The sequence below is a fragment of the Cylas formicarius genome, unplaced genomic scaffold, assembly GCF_029955315.1.
Source record: "Cylas formicarius isolate icCylForm1 unplaced genomic scaffold, icCylForm1.1 PGA_scaffold_12__32_contigs__length_19106922, whole genome shotgun sequence".
Lineage (NCBI taxonomy): Eukaryota > Metazoa > Arthropoda > Insecta > Coleoptera > Brentidae > Cylas > Cylas formicarius.
The window spans coordinates 2,917,920-2,934,011 of record NW_026844225.1 but is presented as its reverse complement, the minus strand read 5'-3'; the positions used below and the strand labels follow the sequence as shown (position 1 = coordinate 2,934,011).

The 16,092-nt window shown below is 32.1% G+C and overlaps 1 protein-coding gene across 4 annotated transcripts in view; it reads right to left on the bottom strand.

Moving 5' to 3' along the window:
* Positions 1-16,092, bottom strand: part of LOC132708654 (integrin alpha-PS2) — a 179,598-nt gene that overhangs the window by 17,943 nt on the left and 145,563 nt on the right. For all 4 annotated transcript variants that reach the window (XM_060681116.1, XM_060681117.1, XM_060681119.1 and 1 more), the window contains 4 exons: positions 11,062-11,210; positions 10,780-11,003; positions 6,984-7,194; positions 6,757-6,926 (listed from right to left, as the gene is read on the bottom strand). In XM_060681116.1, coding sequence (XP_060537099.1) covers positions 6,757-6,926; positions 6,984-7,194; positions 10,780-11,003; positions 11,062-11,210 — 754 coding nt within the window. The remainder of the gene's footprint in view (positions 1-6,756; positions 6,927-6,983; positions 7,195-10,779; positions 11,004-11,061; positions 11,211-16,092) is intronic.

Below are 16,092 nucleotides of genomic sequence, written 5' to 3'. Positions count from 1 at the left end.
ATATATATATATATATATATATATATATATAATATATATATATATATATATATATATATATATAATATATATATATATATATATATATATATATATATATATATATATTATATATATATATATATATATATATATATATATAGATATATATATATATATATATATATATATATATATATATATATATATATATATATATATATATATATATATATATATATATATATATACTATATATATTATATATATATATATATATATATATATATATATATATATATATATATATATATATATATATATATATATATATATATCTATATTCTCACGTATTGATTCACGGATGGAAAAATATGATGACACTATATTCCGGGATATCATGCGTTCGCTCGTTGAACTCCGACTGGAATCCTGCATCCGACTGGAATCCTGCAGACGTTTCGCCAAAATCTCACTTGGCATCTTCAATGCTGGCGCTCCGAAAACAGTGTTCAAAGTGTTTTCGGAGCGCCAGCATTGAAGATGCCAAGTGAGATTTTGGCGAAACGTCTGCAGGATTCCAGTCGGATGCAGGATTTGCAGGATTCCAGTCGGATGCAGGATTCCAGTCGGAGTTCAACGAGCGAACGGATGATATCCCGGAATATAGTGTCATCATATATATATATATATATATATATATATATATATATATATATATATATATATATATATATATATATATATATATATATATATATATATATGTATTTATAAATATAATAAAAATAAAAAAAATAATAGCTGCGTTTTATTTTAAATTCGTACTCTTATGTAGATATAGGGTGAAAAATGAAAATGTTCGTTCAAAACAACTGTATTTTCCTTTATATAGTTGCTTTTTTATGGAGGTCATATTGAATTTCTACATTTTCAAAATCCTTAAAAACGCTTCTCAATTAAATCCAAAAAATAACAAAAATATAATTTCAGTACGCTGATTCGTAATTTTTGTCAACATTCAGTGTCAGTTGTGTCATATGTAGGAGTGTTTTATTTTCCGCCGTAGAAACGAAGCAAAAGCCGAAGAAGGGTATTTAAATAAATGTCTGAAAAGGCGTCAACCGAGTGGTTTTATTATGTTTAGGCGTGTGAAAGTCAACCTTGTCACCGAGGTACCAAACTTTTTCTTAAAAGTCCCCTGGACAGATATTATAAACGTTCCACTAGTGACTCTGCAACAAATGTTTTTCCAACAAGACGGCGCACCGTCACATAATGCAGTCAGAAAATTAAGTATACAGAAAGTTCTATGGAAACGTTGGAGAATTAAGAGAAGCCGTTACAGGAGGCGTTAACAGTATCACCCTGCAAATGTTAAGGCAGTCCTGTGAAGCAGTGTTGAGAAGATGTATGTTATGTTTGGAACAAAACGGCGGATAATTTGAACCGCTAAAGCTATGTATGAAAATTTTACTGATGTCCTTTCTCGATCGTCTCTCTTTAATTTTATGGACTTCTTTCCTGTCCACTCATTATTTAAATCTGTTTTAAAATTGAATATCAATATGAAATCCTACTATCCGGAAATCTTATTTTTCTTATTTTTTCAGATTTATTTTGACCACACATAAATGTGTCGTCACACCTGGTTGAAGAGCATTTTAAAACAAAACTTTATCTCGGCCGTGCGCAACATTGTAGACCTTTTTTTGACGCTATTTTTAGCATAGTCGTATCCTTTTACCCATATCTTGAAAATTTTAACATTTCAGCACTATAATAAAGAAAATATTGTGGTTTTTCAAAAATGGATATTTTCTTTTCTCACCTTGTTCTACGTAAAGGTATACTGTTTTGAGGGTTGTGGAGCTAAAAGAGAGACATGAACATTGAACATGAACATAATATGCATTTTGCAAAACTTAATAGGTTTTGGGATATTTTAATTTTCCTTTTTTTCTCAAAAATCAGTCAAAATGTAAAACTTAATGTCCTAAAATGTAGTTTTCAAAAAACCAGAGGCTTATATTTGGAATGAACAAATTGCCGGAAACGTTATATCATACGTATAATTTAAATAAAATGTTTTCTTTTTGGTAAAGTATCGCAATTTCATCAATATTCTTCCAAAATTTTCTAAAACTTCCTTATCGGAATAATTGTCCAATAAAGCGCAGTGTGAGTCAACGATAGAGTAAAGTTCATTATTTCATTGGATTCAAAAGTTATGAGAAAATGGAAATGCAGAAGTTGTAAAGATTGCTAGGATGCACAAATTAAAAATATTTTAAATTGGGGCTCAACAAAGCTTGACGAATATAATATCCAATTTTTGAATTTTGTTTTGAATTGGTTTTGAAATCCTTTTACTTTTTTTTGTTAATAGTAATATGAGTTATCACACTTGCAAAAAAATTACAATAGCCCCATTATTTTCATTCATATTTGATATTAGCGTTATTCGAAGATGACGTAAAAGATATATGCAGCAGAATTTGAATTAGATGCTACAGGATGTTCAAAATAAAAAAATATATTTGGATCACTTTAAATTGAAAAAAAAAACAACTTGTATTAAGTATGTCATATAGCTATTTTAATAGTTTGCGATTAATTTTGACTTTTCCCTTCTTTCTGTCTAAGACTGTTGCTATAAAATTTGTTGGCCATGACAAAACCAAGCCAACAACTCTGTTAGAATTTACAACACACATGGCAATTTATAAGAAAATTCAAGTAGCATAACGAAATAACCCTCCTTTGTCTTAGTTTTTCATAAAACTTGGTGTCTGTAAAGGTCTCCTCCCCGTAAAGGTGTATGATATTTTCACGTATTGATTCACGGATGGAAAAATGTGATGACACTATACTCCGGGATATCATCCGTTTGTTTGTTGAACTCCGACTGGAATCCTGCAGGCGTTTCGCCAAGATCTCACTTAGCATCTTCAATGCTCGAGCGCCGAAGTGCTTTCTTGTGAACTTAAAGATGCTGTCAACAAAATTATCATCGCACTGTTGGCTTTTGAGATATAAGGTATAATCCAAAACTATCGATTTTGGGACCACCCTCCGTTATCTTTTAAGTTATTGAAGAGTTTAAAAAACTTTCCTATGGGATTTTTTCCGTAGAATCCCTTTTTTTTACTTACTCTAACCATTTATTAGTTATGAGGTAAACATATATTTTTTTAATGGAATAGCCTGTATATTATTTTTTTCATTAATTATTCAGCTCGGATGCAGTTTTGCCGCTGGTATTTGCAACAAATACGAATCAACGATTCTTTTGGAAAACTTGTAATTTGGTCCGACGAATGTTACTTTTCAAGTTCAGGAATTTTTAATCGCCATAACACGAGAAACTGATAGTCAGAAAAGCACCATGTAATTTTTGAAACGGCTCAACAAAGGCGCTTTGGGGTTGGAGTATCGTGATTTATGTTGGGACAATAAATAGCATTCTTGCGGAAGTCATTACAGATAGACTGTAAGATATTGCCTCAGTATGTTATAATGATATAGATATAGACATTCAGCAAGATGGTAGCCCAAGTCATAACATTGGACTTTTAAAGCCATTTTTAGATGACAACTTCTCTTAAAAATGGATGAATGGATAGGCACTTTTAAATTTTCTTTATGGGGATATATGCGGAATAAAGCATATAAAACAGATTATGAGTCTGTAGCAGAACTTCAAGAGCAATTAGTTTAACTTTTAAAACAATAACTATTTTAAATGCCATTAAAAAAAAGAAAAACGTGCGAGTTTTGTATTCGAGAAAATGATCTCCAATTTGAACAACAGTTTTAAGCATTTCGTATTAATTAATGTAATAATGGACTGTAATAAATTAAAAATTATTACAAAAAGTAGTTCATAACGTATTCAACACATTTAAATAATTGAATTATAAAGTATTTAGTTTCTCGTATCTTAATAATTGCTTAGTTGGATATTGTCTTTAATTGGGTAATCATACAAATAAAATAAAATATTAAATAAAATATATTTTGAGCTTAATTTTCAAAACAACTTTATACTAGTATATATTTCTGAAAAGCTGAAATAATTTTAAATTAATGAAAAAGATAATATACAGGCTATTCCATTAAAAAAATATATGTTTACCTCATAACTAATAAATGGTTAGAGTAAGTAAAAAAAAAGGGATTCTACGGAAAAAATCCCATAGGAAAGTTTTTTAAACTCTTCAATAACTTAAAATATAACGGAGGGTGGTCCCAAAATCGATAGTTTTGGATTATACCTTGTATCTCAAAAGCCAACAGTGCGATGATAATTTTGTTGACAGCATCTTTATGTTCACAAGAAAGCACTTCGGAGCTAGAGCATTGAAGATGCTAAGTGAGATCTTGGCGAAACGCCTGCAGGATTCCAGTCGGAGTTCAACAAACAAACGGATGATATCCCGGAGTATAGTGTCATCACATTTTTCCATCCATACGGGGAGGAGACCTTTACAGACACCAAGTTTTATGAAAAACTAAGACAAAGGAGGGTTATTTCGTTATGCTACTTGAGTTTTCTTATAAATTGCCATGTGTGTTGTAAATTCCAACAGAGTTGTTGGCTTGGTTTTGTCATGGCCAACAAATTTTATAGCAACAGTCTTAGAGAGAAAGAAGGGAAAAGTCAAAATTAATCTATTAAAATAGCTATATGACATACTTAATACAAGTTGGTTTTTTTTTTCAATTTAAAGTGATCCAAACATATTTTTTTATTTTGAACATCCTGTAGCATCTAATTCAAATTCTGCTGCATATATCTTTTACGTCATCTTCGAATAACGCTATATGAATGAAAATAATGGGGCTATTGTAATTTTTTTGCAAATGTGATAACTCATATTACTATTAACAAAAAAAAGTAGAAGGATTTCAAAACCAATTCAAAACAAAATTCAAAAATTGGATATTATATTCGTCAAGCTTTGTTGAGCCCCAATTTAAAATATTTTTAATTTGTGCATCCTAGCAATCTTTACAACTTCTGCATTTCCATTTTCTCATAACTTTTGAATCCAATGAAATAATGAACTTTACTCTATCGTTGACTCACACTGCGCTTTATTGGACAATTATTCCGATAAGGAAGTTTTAGAAAATTTTGGACGAATATTGATGAAATTGCGATACTTTACCAAAAAGAAAACATTTTATTTAAATTATACGTATGATATAACGTTTCCGGAAATTTGTTCATTCCAAATATAAGCCTCTGGTTTTTTGAAAACTACATTTTAGGACATTAAGTTTTACATTTTGACTGATTTTTGAGAAAAAAAGGAAAATTAAAATATCCCAAAACCTATTAAGTTTTGCAAAATGCATATTATGTTCATGTTCAATGTTCATGTCTCTCTTTTAGCTCCACAACCCTCAAAACAGTATACCTTTACGTAGAACAAGGTGAGAAAAGAAAATATCCATTTTTGAAAAACCACAATATTTTCTTTATTATAGTGCTGAAATGTTAAAATTTTCAAGATATGGGTAAAAGGATACGACTATGCTAAAAATAGCGTCAAAAAAAGGTCTACAATGTTGCGCACGGCCGAGATAAAGTTTTGTTTTAAAATGCTCTTCAACCAGGTGTGACACATTTATGTGTGGTCAAAATAAATCTGAAAAAATAAGAAAAATAAGATTTCCGGATAGTAGGATTTCATATTGATATTCAATTTTAAAACAGATTTAAATAATGAGTGGACAGGAAAGGAGTCCATAAAATTAAAGAGAGACGATCGAGAAAGTAGGTCAGTAAAATTTTCATACATAACTTTAGCGGTTCAAATTATCCGCCGTTTTGCAGCAAGCATAACATACATCTTCTCAACACTGCTTCACAGGACGGCCTTAACATTTGCGAGGTGATACTGTTAACGCCTCCTGTAACGGCTTCTCTTAATTCTCCAACGTTTCCATAGAACTTTCTGTATACTTAATTTTCAAGCAATGAAGTGGTGTTATGTCTGGGGATGTCGCAGGCCATCTGACTGCATTAGGTGACGGTGCGCCGTCTTGTTGGAAAAACATTTGTTGCAGTCACTTGTGGAACGTTTATAACATCCGTCCAGAGGACTTTTAAGAAAAAGTTTGATACCTCGGTGACAAGGTTGACTTTCACACGCCTAAACAAAATAAAACCACTCGGTTGACGCCTTTTCAGACATTTATTTAAATACCCTTCTTCGGCTTTTGCTTCGTTTCTACGGCGGAAAATAAAACACTCCTACATATGACACAACTGACATTGAATGTTGACAAAAATTACGAATCAGCGTACTGAAATTATATTTTTGTTATTTTTTGGATTTAATTGAGAAGCGTTTTTAAGGATTTTGAAAATGTAGAAATTCAATATGACCTCCATAAAAAAGCAACTATATAAAGGAAAATACAGTGGTTTTTGAACGAACATTTTCATTTTTCACCCTATATCTACATAAGAGTACGAATTTAAAATAAACGCAGCTATATTATTTTTTGATGTATACATGCGTTACTTTTCTTAAATTTAAGCGACGCGAATCTCTTACCGTTCCCAATATTCCCATGTACATCATATCTTATGCTGCACACCCCGTATAAGCGAGTACAGAATAAAATACGAGGAAGGTCTTAAGTTCCCAAGAAGTCAACAAGATGATTGGCCAAACGTTCGCAAGTTCGATTCAACAACAATCGAGGCAGGATAAATTGAAAATAATTGGAAATAGTATTAAAGTAAGGTCATATACTGACCCATTTACGTCTAATTTTGTTTCTACCCAGATGTCGACTCTAATACGCTTATGATTATCAGACAAGGTCGAATTTTCTTCGGGATTCGTGCTATTGACGAAGAAATCGAAGTCGTAACTCGGAGCCATTTCCTGCTTGTGATAAGGTACGAAGATGACTTTAAATTTAGCCTAAAACGTTAACAGTGGCACAAAAGTTTCTATCAAATGCCGTTGTCTTTCAATTACAATTTTACTTGTTTGCAAAGGATTTCCGACGTCGCAAGTGATCGTATTGTTCTCCCTCGTACTACACAAAGCCCCTTCCGTTTTCTTATAATAAATTCCTTCAGGAAAAGTCAAATAAAAAGTGGTCTCGAACGAATCTTCTCCAAAATTTGACACTACTACATCGAATTCTAAATTAGTGTTCGAGTCCAGTAGGTATTTTTCAACATTCCTAAAATTTAATGTTGACTTTGTCAAGTTTCAACCTCGTATTCGATGTCATCATAAACAGTATCCAAATAGCCCTTATTTGATATTTGCCTCCCAATGACAAAAGAGTCTATAAAAGTCATGAAAATCTTGGACGAGTTATAAAGTTTAAGAAGTTGTTACAGTCAATAAGAATGGAAAATTAGATTAGTCAATAGTGTTTGTGGATGCGATGATTTCATGGTCCGGCTAGTCACTTAATATTGAGGTTTTTTAATGGTTCTTGCGCTGTTGTTGCACGCAAATATCCATAAACACTTTATTACTTCACCTTTTTATAAGTTTCTTGGAAATGTTATACAATAAAAAATCACAAGTTGCCTTCCCCCTGGCGTTACACTATAAAACTAATAAAAAGAAGAATGCAATAAAGGTCTAAACCTGCGTATAAATGTATAAAGTATAAAATTAATTGTATATTATGCAACATGTGCTGTAGACGGAATTTGGCTTACGAGTTTATTTGACACCAGGGGAGCGCAACGGAGCGAGTTTAATAAATGAGTGACTTAAAAAGTTTACCGAACGTGTTTCATACTATAATTTTTTTAGGACAGTTAGTTTTTGGGTACATTATCGCAAAACAACACGAATACATTCACTGAAATGACCATCAGAATTGACAAACGTCAAAATTCAAGGCGTGGGAAATATCTCCGAAAATATCCGATCCAAAAGCGTGCGGTAAAATCCCGGAAATGTCCCAAGTTTCTCGGATCCGTGGGAAACGAAACTGACGTGGTAAAGTGACGCTTCCCGCAAGCTAGATCGAGGTGTAATTAGGTGTTTTACAGAAGGGTGTAGGAAAAAACATATTTTTAGTTATTATAGTATTGATATATAGATTAGTTATTATATTATTAGTACAAAGCAGCCTCATTTAATGAAAAACTATGATATTTTGTCTATCGATACTGACTGATCCACCTATTGGTTACATAACTCCTTGAAGAACAGTCAAAATGTTCATTTTAGTTTTAATGGATTGTAAAGAGGTTCTTAACTATCAAGACTCTGCACCATATTTGACGTTTACATACCAAACATGCTGCGAGGGTAGCTATAGAATTATTGAAAATATTTTTTTCTACTCCCGTCTGTAAAATACCTAATTATGCACCGATCTAGCGTGGGGAAAGCGTCGCTTTACCACGTCAGTTTCGTTTCCCACGAATCCGAGCCACTTCGGACATTTCTGGAATTTACCGCACCGGTTTGGGAGCAATCGGATGTTTTCGGAGATATTTCCCACGCTTTGAATTTTGACGTTTTTCAATTCTGACAGTCATGTCAATGAATGTATTCGTGTTTTGCGAAATTGTACCCAAAAACTATCGGTCGTAGGAAAAGTATAGTATGCAACACGTTCGGTAAACTTTTTAACTCACTCATTATTTAAAAACTCGCTCCGCTCGTGTCAAATAAACTCATGAGTCAAATGCCGTTTACCGCACTTGTTGCGTAATATTCTATTTGGAGTTTGGAGAACCTCAAATAATGCAAAGTGACATTAGCCAAGAATTTACTGCTTACTGGCAGGATTACTAAATTGTGCAAGGCAGGCCGGGGCAAGAAAGAAGTAACGAAGCATGTTTACAACATGCTTCGTTACTGGATATCTGATCACTCCAAAAACTGCTCCAGGGGGTACTATTTTGTACATCAAAACATAGAACTATTGGAAGGACCCCTACCATACAATGTTTCTAGTTGATCTGAACCTTGGATTAAAACCTCCGAAATTCGGTAATTAACGAACTTAGAACAGAAGAGGCAATTGAAAGATATAATCAACCCTTCACGAACCAACAAGACTGAACAGAAAATACCAGAAGGTAATCTTGATTCGGATTCAGGAGGGATTCAAAGTGTGCAATTTTAAGTTCAGGACCATCTTCAAAACTAAATACAAATTTGCCCACATTATGCAACTCAAAATAAAATTTAAATTAGGACAGAACAATTTTAGTTTCGTCAAAAAAGAAGAGCTGAGAAGATTACTGAAAATGAAAACCTCCCAATTTTCAGAATTTAATTGGAAAGTGATTGACCTGAAAAACAGCCTCTAAAAGAAGTTTTAAAATGTAGTTTCTAGAAATGATATTCAAAAATTCAAGACTGTAAGGCAAGTAAAAAATGCGCTTGATATAAAAATTACGTATGCTCTTCCAAATGTCATGGAGTTTGAGATGCATTAGTAAATAAAGAAGAATAGCATAGAAACATTCTGTCCTACCAAAATGTTCAATTATAAGAATATTTTATTTATTTCACACGATCATGAAGTGTTAACTGTTTGTTTTCTGAATAAAAAAGTTTACTGTAACTGTATTATTTTTATCATTTTGTGTTGATATTTTGCAGGTTTTTTATAAATGCGTTGACGGATTATAAAAAGTTTAAATTTGCATTATGCCTACGATATATCTACAACTAAACTGTTCTTACAGCGTTGATAACTATTAGGTTATAATAAACAAAATTTGAGAAAAAATTATCTATTTTTGAACTGAATCAACTTGAATAAATTGAGTAACAAATGAATAGGTTTTCATTTTGCGTTATCAGATTGTCCAAATGCCTGATGTTTATTTCTTAATACGAAAAAATGCCAAAATATAAATTTTGCTAAAGTGGTCTTTTTTACAACTCAAACGGAAATGTTAATTACAAATATTGTCTTAAAGTTAAAAATATTTCTAAGTTCCATTATTTTATTGGATTGCATCTTTTACAAATGTGACATATTTGTCAAAATAAGAAAAATGTTCCAATGTTCCATAATCCAAAAGTTACTGACAACTTGAAAATTATCATCGCTACGTAAGTATGCAAACACTCCATTATGCAATTAATGGCCCAGTGAAATTTATCTTACATTTTCCTTGTTTTACGGTTTAACGCCATATGACCGTATGAGTTGACCTTCTCTGAATATTGGGAATTGGGTTGTTGGCATAATTTTTTGAAAACAAATCTCAGGTAAGAAATCAGGAATAAAGTAATTTGAGTTGGCGTGTTGGTTTCTAATTTTAAAGAAAGCGATATATACTGGATCAAGCTATCAAAAATATAAGTTAACTGAAGTCATTACTGATGCAAAGAAGTCTAAGAAAAGATATTACGAAATGATGCTCCAATGCATCGCAATCGGTTAGTTAACAGGTCTTTAAAAAAGTCATTGGAAGATGGGGATAGTGGCAAACGCTTGGATTTATGTTTGTGGATCGAAAATAAAATTGCAACGTGTAGTACAAACTACACCGTGACTTTTACGCACTTGAGATGGAGTAATTTTTGATATTTTCGAATGTCATATTGATTGATTGATTGCGCAAGACTCAGAGAATATTTTGGTATAATAATGTTTAAATGTGGGTGGGAACGGCTCAAATTCATAGAATATAATGTGGAAGTGCAGCATTTTTGTGTTGAAGGGAAGACATCAAGTTTACCCCCCATTGAAAAGAAAATCTTTGCTTGGGTTGCCCAAAATTACATTGCATTATTTGCATATTGCTTATGGTGACATCGGATATTAACATACTTAATGACGTTAACGTGCAAATTCGGTATGCAGATGTTGTCGAATCCACAATTTTTTTGAATGCTAATCGAGTCTTTCCTTGACGGAGGAGAATTAAGGTCCAAAACCGGCGTTAGACGCGACCTGGGGTCTCGTACTTTACCGTAGTATCCCGAAGAAAGATCTTCAATCATGAAATATTTAACCTCGGCCTCCAGGGCGGTAAGTTTATCACGAATGTCATTCTAGAATACGTAGAGTCTCGAAATTGTTATGTTAAGTTTACTCACTATCTCATATCACCTTAATATAAATTTCCTCGCTTTTGCAAAAATGGCTACTGTCCTTATATAAAACCAAACTTTCCTTAAAGGTGTGGCTATTACGGCTTATAAAAGCCATCCTTGGAACGTCAAATTTCTTTGTATCCAAAATATATTGTAGGTCTAGTTCTGCAACAAGTCAAAATTTACGTAAGTATTATGGCTAGTTTAAAACTGGCTTCACCCTAATTTAATGAAATTTTACTGTTATAGTACTAATTTTTCAAAGAAACTTCCACAGGCTAGTGTAATACTTTTTACCAAATTTCTGGATTCCTCCTGCTTCGGCTTTTGCTAACGTTTCGCCAATCATACTGTTGGCTTCTTCAGAGCTTGACTGACACTGGCTAGCATTTTACTCTGTACCTGCTTATATATTTTTTAGGGGGGGCAGCTAAATGAAGGGCATAAACACAGTATCGGATAACTGATTCCCATATTGGTGATAGGTAAAGACCTGAGTCGCGGTTAAGATTGTTAGGTTGTTTATAGATTTCTGCAGACTCTCGGATTTTTTGTTGGTAGAAGAATTGATTACATGCAAGAATTTTAGTTTTATCGAATAAAATTTTATGTTCGGTTACGTGATTTTGTTCGGCAACTGCTGATGAGTTTATTTGTCTTAGGCTCTTACATGTTCTTTGAGTCTACTTGATATTTTTCGTCCGGTCTCTTCAATGTATTCTTTGCTGCATATGCGTGAAATGCTGTAAACTCATGGCACCTCAAATGGAATTATGTCTTTGCCGGATTGAAGATGATGAAAGATTTTTGGACAAGTGGTAAATCTGATTTTGACTTTATATTTCTCTAGAACTTCTGATATCTTGTCAGTGATGTTTTGAATGTAAAGAAAGGCCACAGTGGCAAGTGCAGGATTGCTTTCGGCTTCATTGCTATTAGAAGTTTGTGGTGAAGTGTATTTTGTGATGGAACGCTTAATATCTTTAATGTGGAAATTATTAGAAACAAGAGCAAAAGTAAGATGTTTTAATTCTGGGTTCAGTGACTCGGACGGAGATAGTTTTATGGCTCTGTAAACAAGATGATTTTTGGGCCAGATGGTAATGTGACCATGCAGGTATCGGTCTGTGTGCGTAGGTTTTCTGTAAACAGAGTGACCCAATGTTAGGTCTGATTTTCTATTGATAAGAATATCTAAGAATGGGAGGTTATTATTAGTTTCCAACTTAATGGTAAAACGTATGTCAGAGTATATAGAGTTTAAATGTCTAAGAAAATCTAGTAGGGATTCTTGACCATAATTTTGGTTTTAGAAGAGCTTTCTTCTCAAAGGTTTCCATAAATATATTCGACTCAACAAAAACCGACGGAGGAGAAATCCAGAAGTTTTCTAAAAAGTTATAGTATCTTTAAAACAATACATTATTTATTTATATTAAGTTTCTATGTCTGGTTTTATAAACGACATAAACATAAAGTACAGATCAATTTGTGTTAAGTATCATAGCTGTTCAATAACCTACTGTTTGTTCGCTTTTTACTTTCTAAATGAGGTACAGTGAAAAAATAAAAATTTTTCAAATATTCGTTAGGTACTATTAAACCCTTTGGGACAAAAACATACCAAAAATATTTGTTTTCACCTATTCTATACATTGTTAATAAAGTGGTGTCCGTTCTTTGTAGCAACTGTCAACTCCGGGAGCATCATTAAACAAGTAAACGAACCCATACAATTTACAATTGAAATAAAAGGGTACAAAAACTCGCTCTGGCTCACTCTAGCGGGGCCGTACGTATTGACTTCAATGAGGCGTTCTGGTCGACACCTAGTTCCTTTATTCGACGAAAGATGGTGGTGAGGGTGTTTTTACTTGTTACAGTATGAACTTAGTTACGGTTTTTGTATATGGAAAAAGGAAAACGCTACGATCTCTATTTTAAAAATACTTAGGGCATTGCAGCGTTGACACTTATGGTCAAACTAGACCCCAGCTTTACTCCATCTTTGGATTCTATGAAAAAATATGAAATTTACTTGGTCTTATATATTGTACTTCTCTCGAGGTATTATGTTTTAGAGAGTTTTGGAAACATACTTTCAACCTTGTTATGTAAAAATGACATAAGATTTAAGTCATTACAGACATGCAAAATATACAGGGTGTCGGAAAATAACATTCTAATAATTTAAGAGGTGATAGGTTTTTAATAAACATCTTAAATATCCTTTGATCGATTTTGTTGAAATTTGGTAGTATTGTTTGTTGTCAGTTCATTAGGGATTAATTAAAATTATATAGCGATTTTTGACAAAAAAATGCCATCGCCTTTTACCACCATTTTAATTTACCAAAATTGCAACTTTTTTGTTTCTTGAATTTTTGTTGTATCATGCTTCATTTTCGAAAAAAAAAAAAGAACCGATTTAATATATGTCCCTAATTGGCAACAAATTATTGCCGGTTTTTTATTAATCTCTAATAACCGTTATTCAGATTACTTGGAATGTCTCAGTTAATGTGTAGTGATAAGAAGCTAACTTAGATTCAACTAGATTAAAAATTTTATATCCTAGAGATAGATATGCAATAATTTGTTTTCAACAAAACAAGGCTTTTTAAAAGTTTGAAAACTATGCATTTGTGGACCCATGTTAATATTTTTTAATTATTTTTTCATGTAGCGAGATTTATAATTTGTTTTATAGTTTTTTCGCAACTTTTCGAAATTGACATTAACCAAAACAAAAAATAATAAAATATGATTTTTTGTGTCTCCATAGGGTTTGAAAGTATAGAGGAAAACCGAACGCATTCTACATGATCATCTAAAATGAATGAAAACAGCTATTTTCTTTAATAGTACAGGGTTAACAAAATTTATATAGCCCTTCTAGTTATTAAGATACAGAGCTCGGCCTGTCTAAAAGTTATTGGACCCCACTTATTTTTTTAAATAAAATAATATTTATTGTACTACAAAATTCGTAGTTTCTTACCTTTTCAGAAGCATGTGAGCTTTCTCTCAAAAAAATGCAAATAAATGGCAGTTAATGTCTTTTATTAATGGCAGAACGAAGACAACAGTTTTTTGAAATATTTACTCTAGTCAATTTATGCTACAAAACTGTTGTTGCAAACTTTGTGTTATTCTAAAACTATGATACCTATTTCTAAATTTCAATTGTTTATTATCATGACCTTCTATTAAAGTAAGCAGTGATTTTGAAAAATTGTCATTTATTTCCTTGTTTCTAAGAAAAAGTGAAAACTATTACTGTACTGTCGAGAACACTGCAACTTTCTACCTATAAAAATAAAGTAGATACCATGCTAAAGTACCCAAACCTCCACACAAAAATTTTGAAAATGATGTTTTTTAATAGCAAAAATCTGTACTTTATGTTATTTTGCTAAATAAGTTGACTTTGATATCCAATGTCACAGAAATTAGACACAGAAGCTTTAGAAAACATTTAAAAAAATAACTTAAACTATAACATAGTAAAATTTTATTTTATTCCATTTAAAATAAATTGACATTCACCTAAGAGAATACAAGGTAAGAAAAAAACAATATCTTCTGCGTTAGTGCGTCTTGAAATCTAAGTTGGAAACCGATTGATAAACTGGTCTAGTACAGGTATAGATGGTAGCATATACAATGTACATATACATGATACATTAAGATTCGATACTCTATACAGGGATCTCTGCTTCTATTATACCTATCGAAAAGGTTAAATTGGGAAAGTTTTAAAAGAAACTTTGTGCATTTGATAACTGGCTTCAGATTTACGATCAGTCAATTGGCCAATTGCAAATTGGTATATCAAAATCATCAGTACCGAGACTGTTAAAAAAGAATAGGTCACTTTCATACAAACACAAAGTAGTTCAAATACTCATTGGGCAGTGAAACACCCTCAGACTAGATTTTTTTACTTTAACTTACGATTTCAAGAAATCGCCATTTTTGTTTGGCTACAGCCTAAACAGACAGATGTACAATAGAGCTTTCAAAAAGTCACAGTGTGCGAGCTTTATAATCCATTCTAACCAAAGATTAGTTTAGAACCTAGTTTCAACAACATGTATGACGAAAGAATTATTTCATTAAATGGTCTAATATCTTGGCCTCCTAGATCCCCTAATCTTTTGCCCTTGGATTTCTTACCCTGGGGTTATACACTATGGATTTCATCCTCCCGAAACCCTGAGACAAATAGTTGTATACATGTTTAGAAATATTAACGGAAATACACTTGTTAGGGTGGTTTAAAAAAGAGTCACCAATTTCCAAAAATGTCTCCATGCAAATAGACGTCATTTTGCAAATATGTAAATTCATTACCAGTTACCAGCAATTAGATTTTACATTACATTAGCTGTAAATTGTTTCTGTCGCGATTTTATTTTCCAATTTATATCGAACTTGTAGGTTGTTCAAGTGTTAATTAAATTAACTACGAGCTTTCTGAATTTCTTTTTGTAAAACACACAGTTGGTAATTTTCCCAAAACATCTAACTTGTCGAGAAGTCGTTCATTAGCTTCTATTTAAAAGTCAATGCGTTTTTTTATGTATTACTACCTATTAAAGTTATTCGTTTGTTACACTCATGATTTAAAGGAGAGAAAAAGACCACTTATTAAAACACAACTTTGATACTTTGAATTATTTTACGTCAAAGTCAGAGCCCTGCTTAGATAAGCAAAAGCTGACAGATAAAATCATTGCTTACTTAAATAACTAAGACCTAACTTTAGAAGTCTGATAAAATCTTTTTTGTGCTTCCGAGACATCACTGAACTGGAAATTTTACACTGCTTCCAAATATCGAAAAATTCAATATGGCGGCCAAAAGGTAAATAAAAATTAATGTGGGTTGCAAACGATTGAGACTTGTCATACATGCTCTATTACTCGTCCTAAAAAAGTGTCTAAATAATGTCAACTTTTGACAGCTGTAGTTTTAACCGTTCTGGATTTACTGGCGTTTTCAACTACTAAGCTAATAAGAGCGGAGATCTCTGTACAGAGAA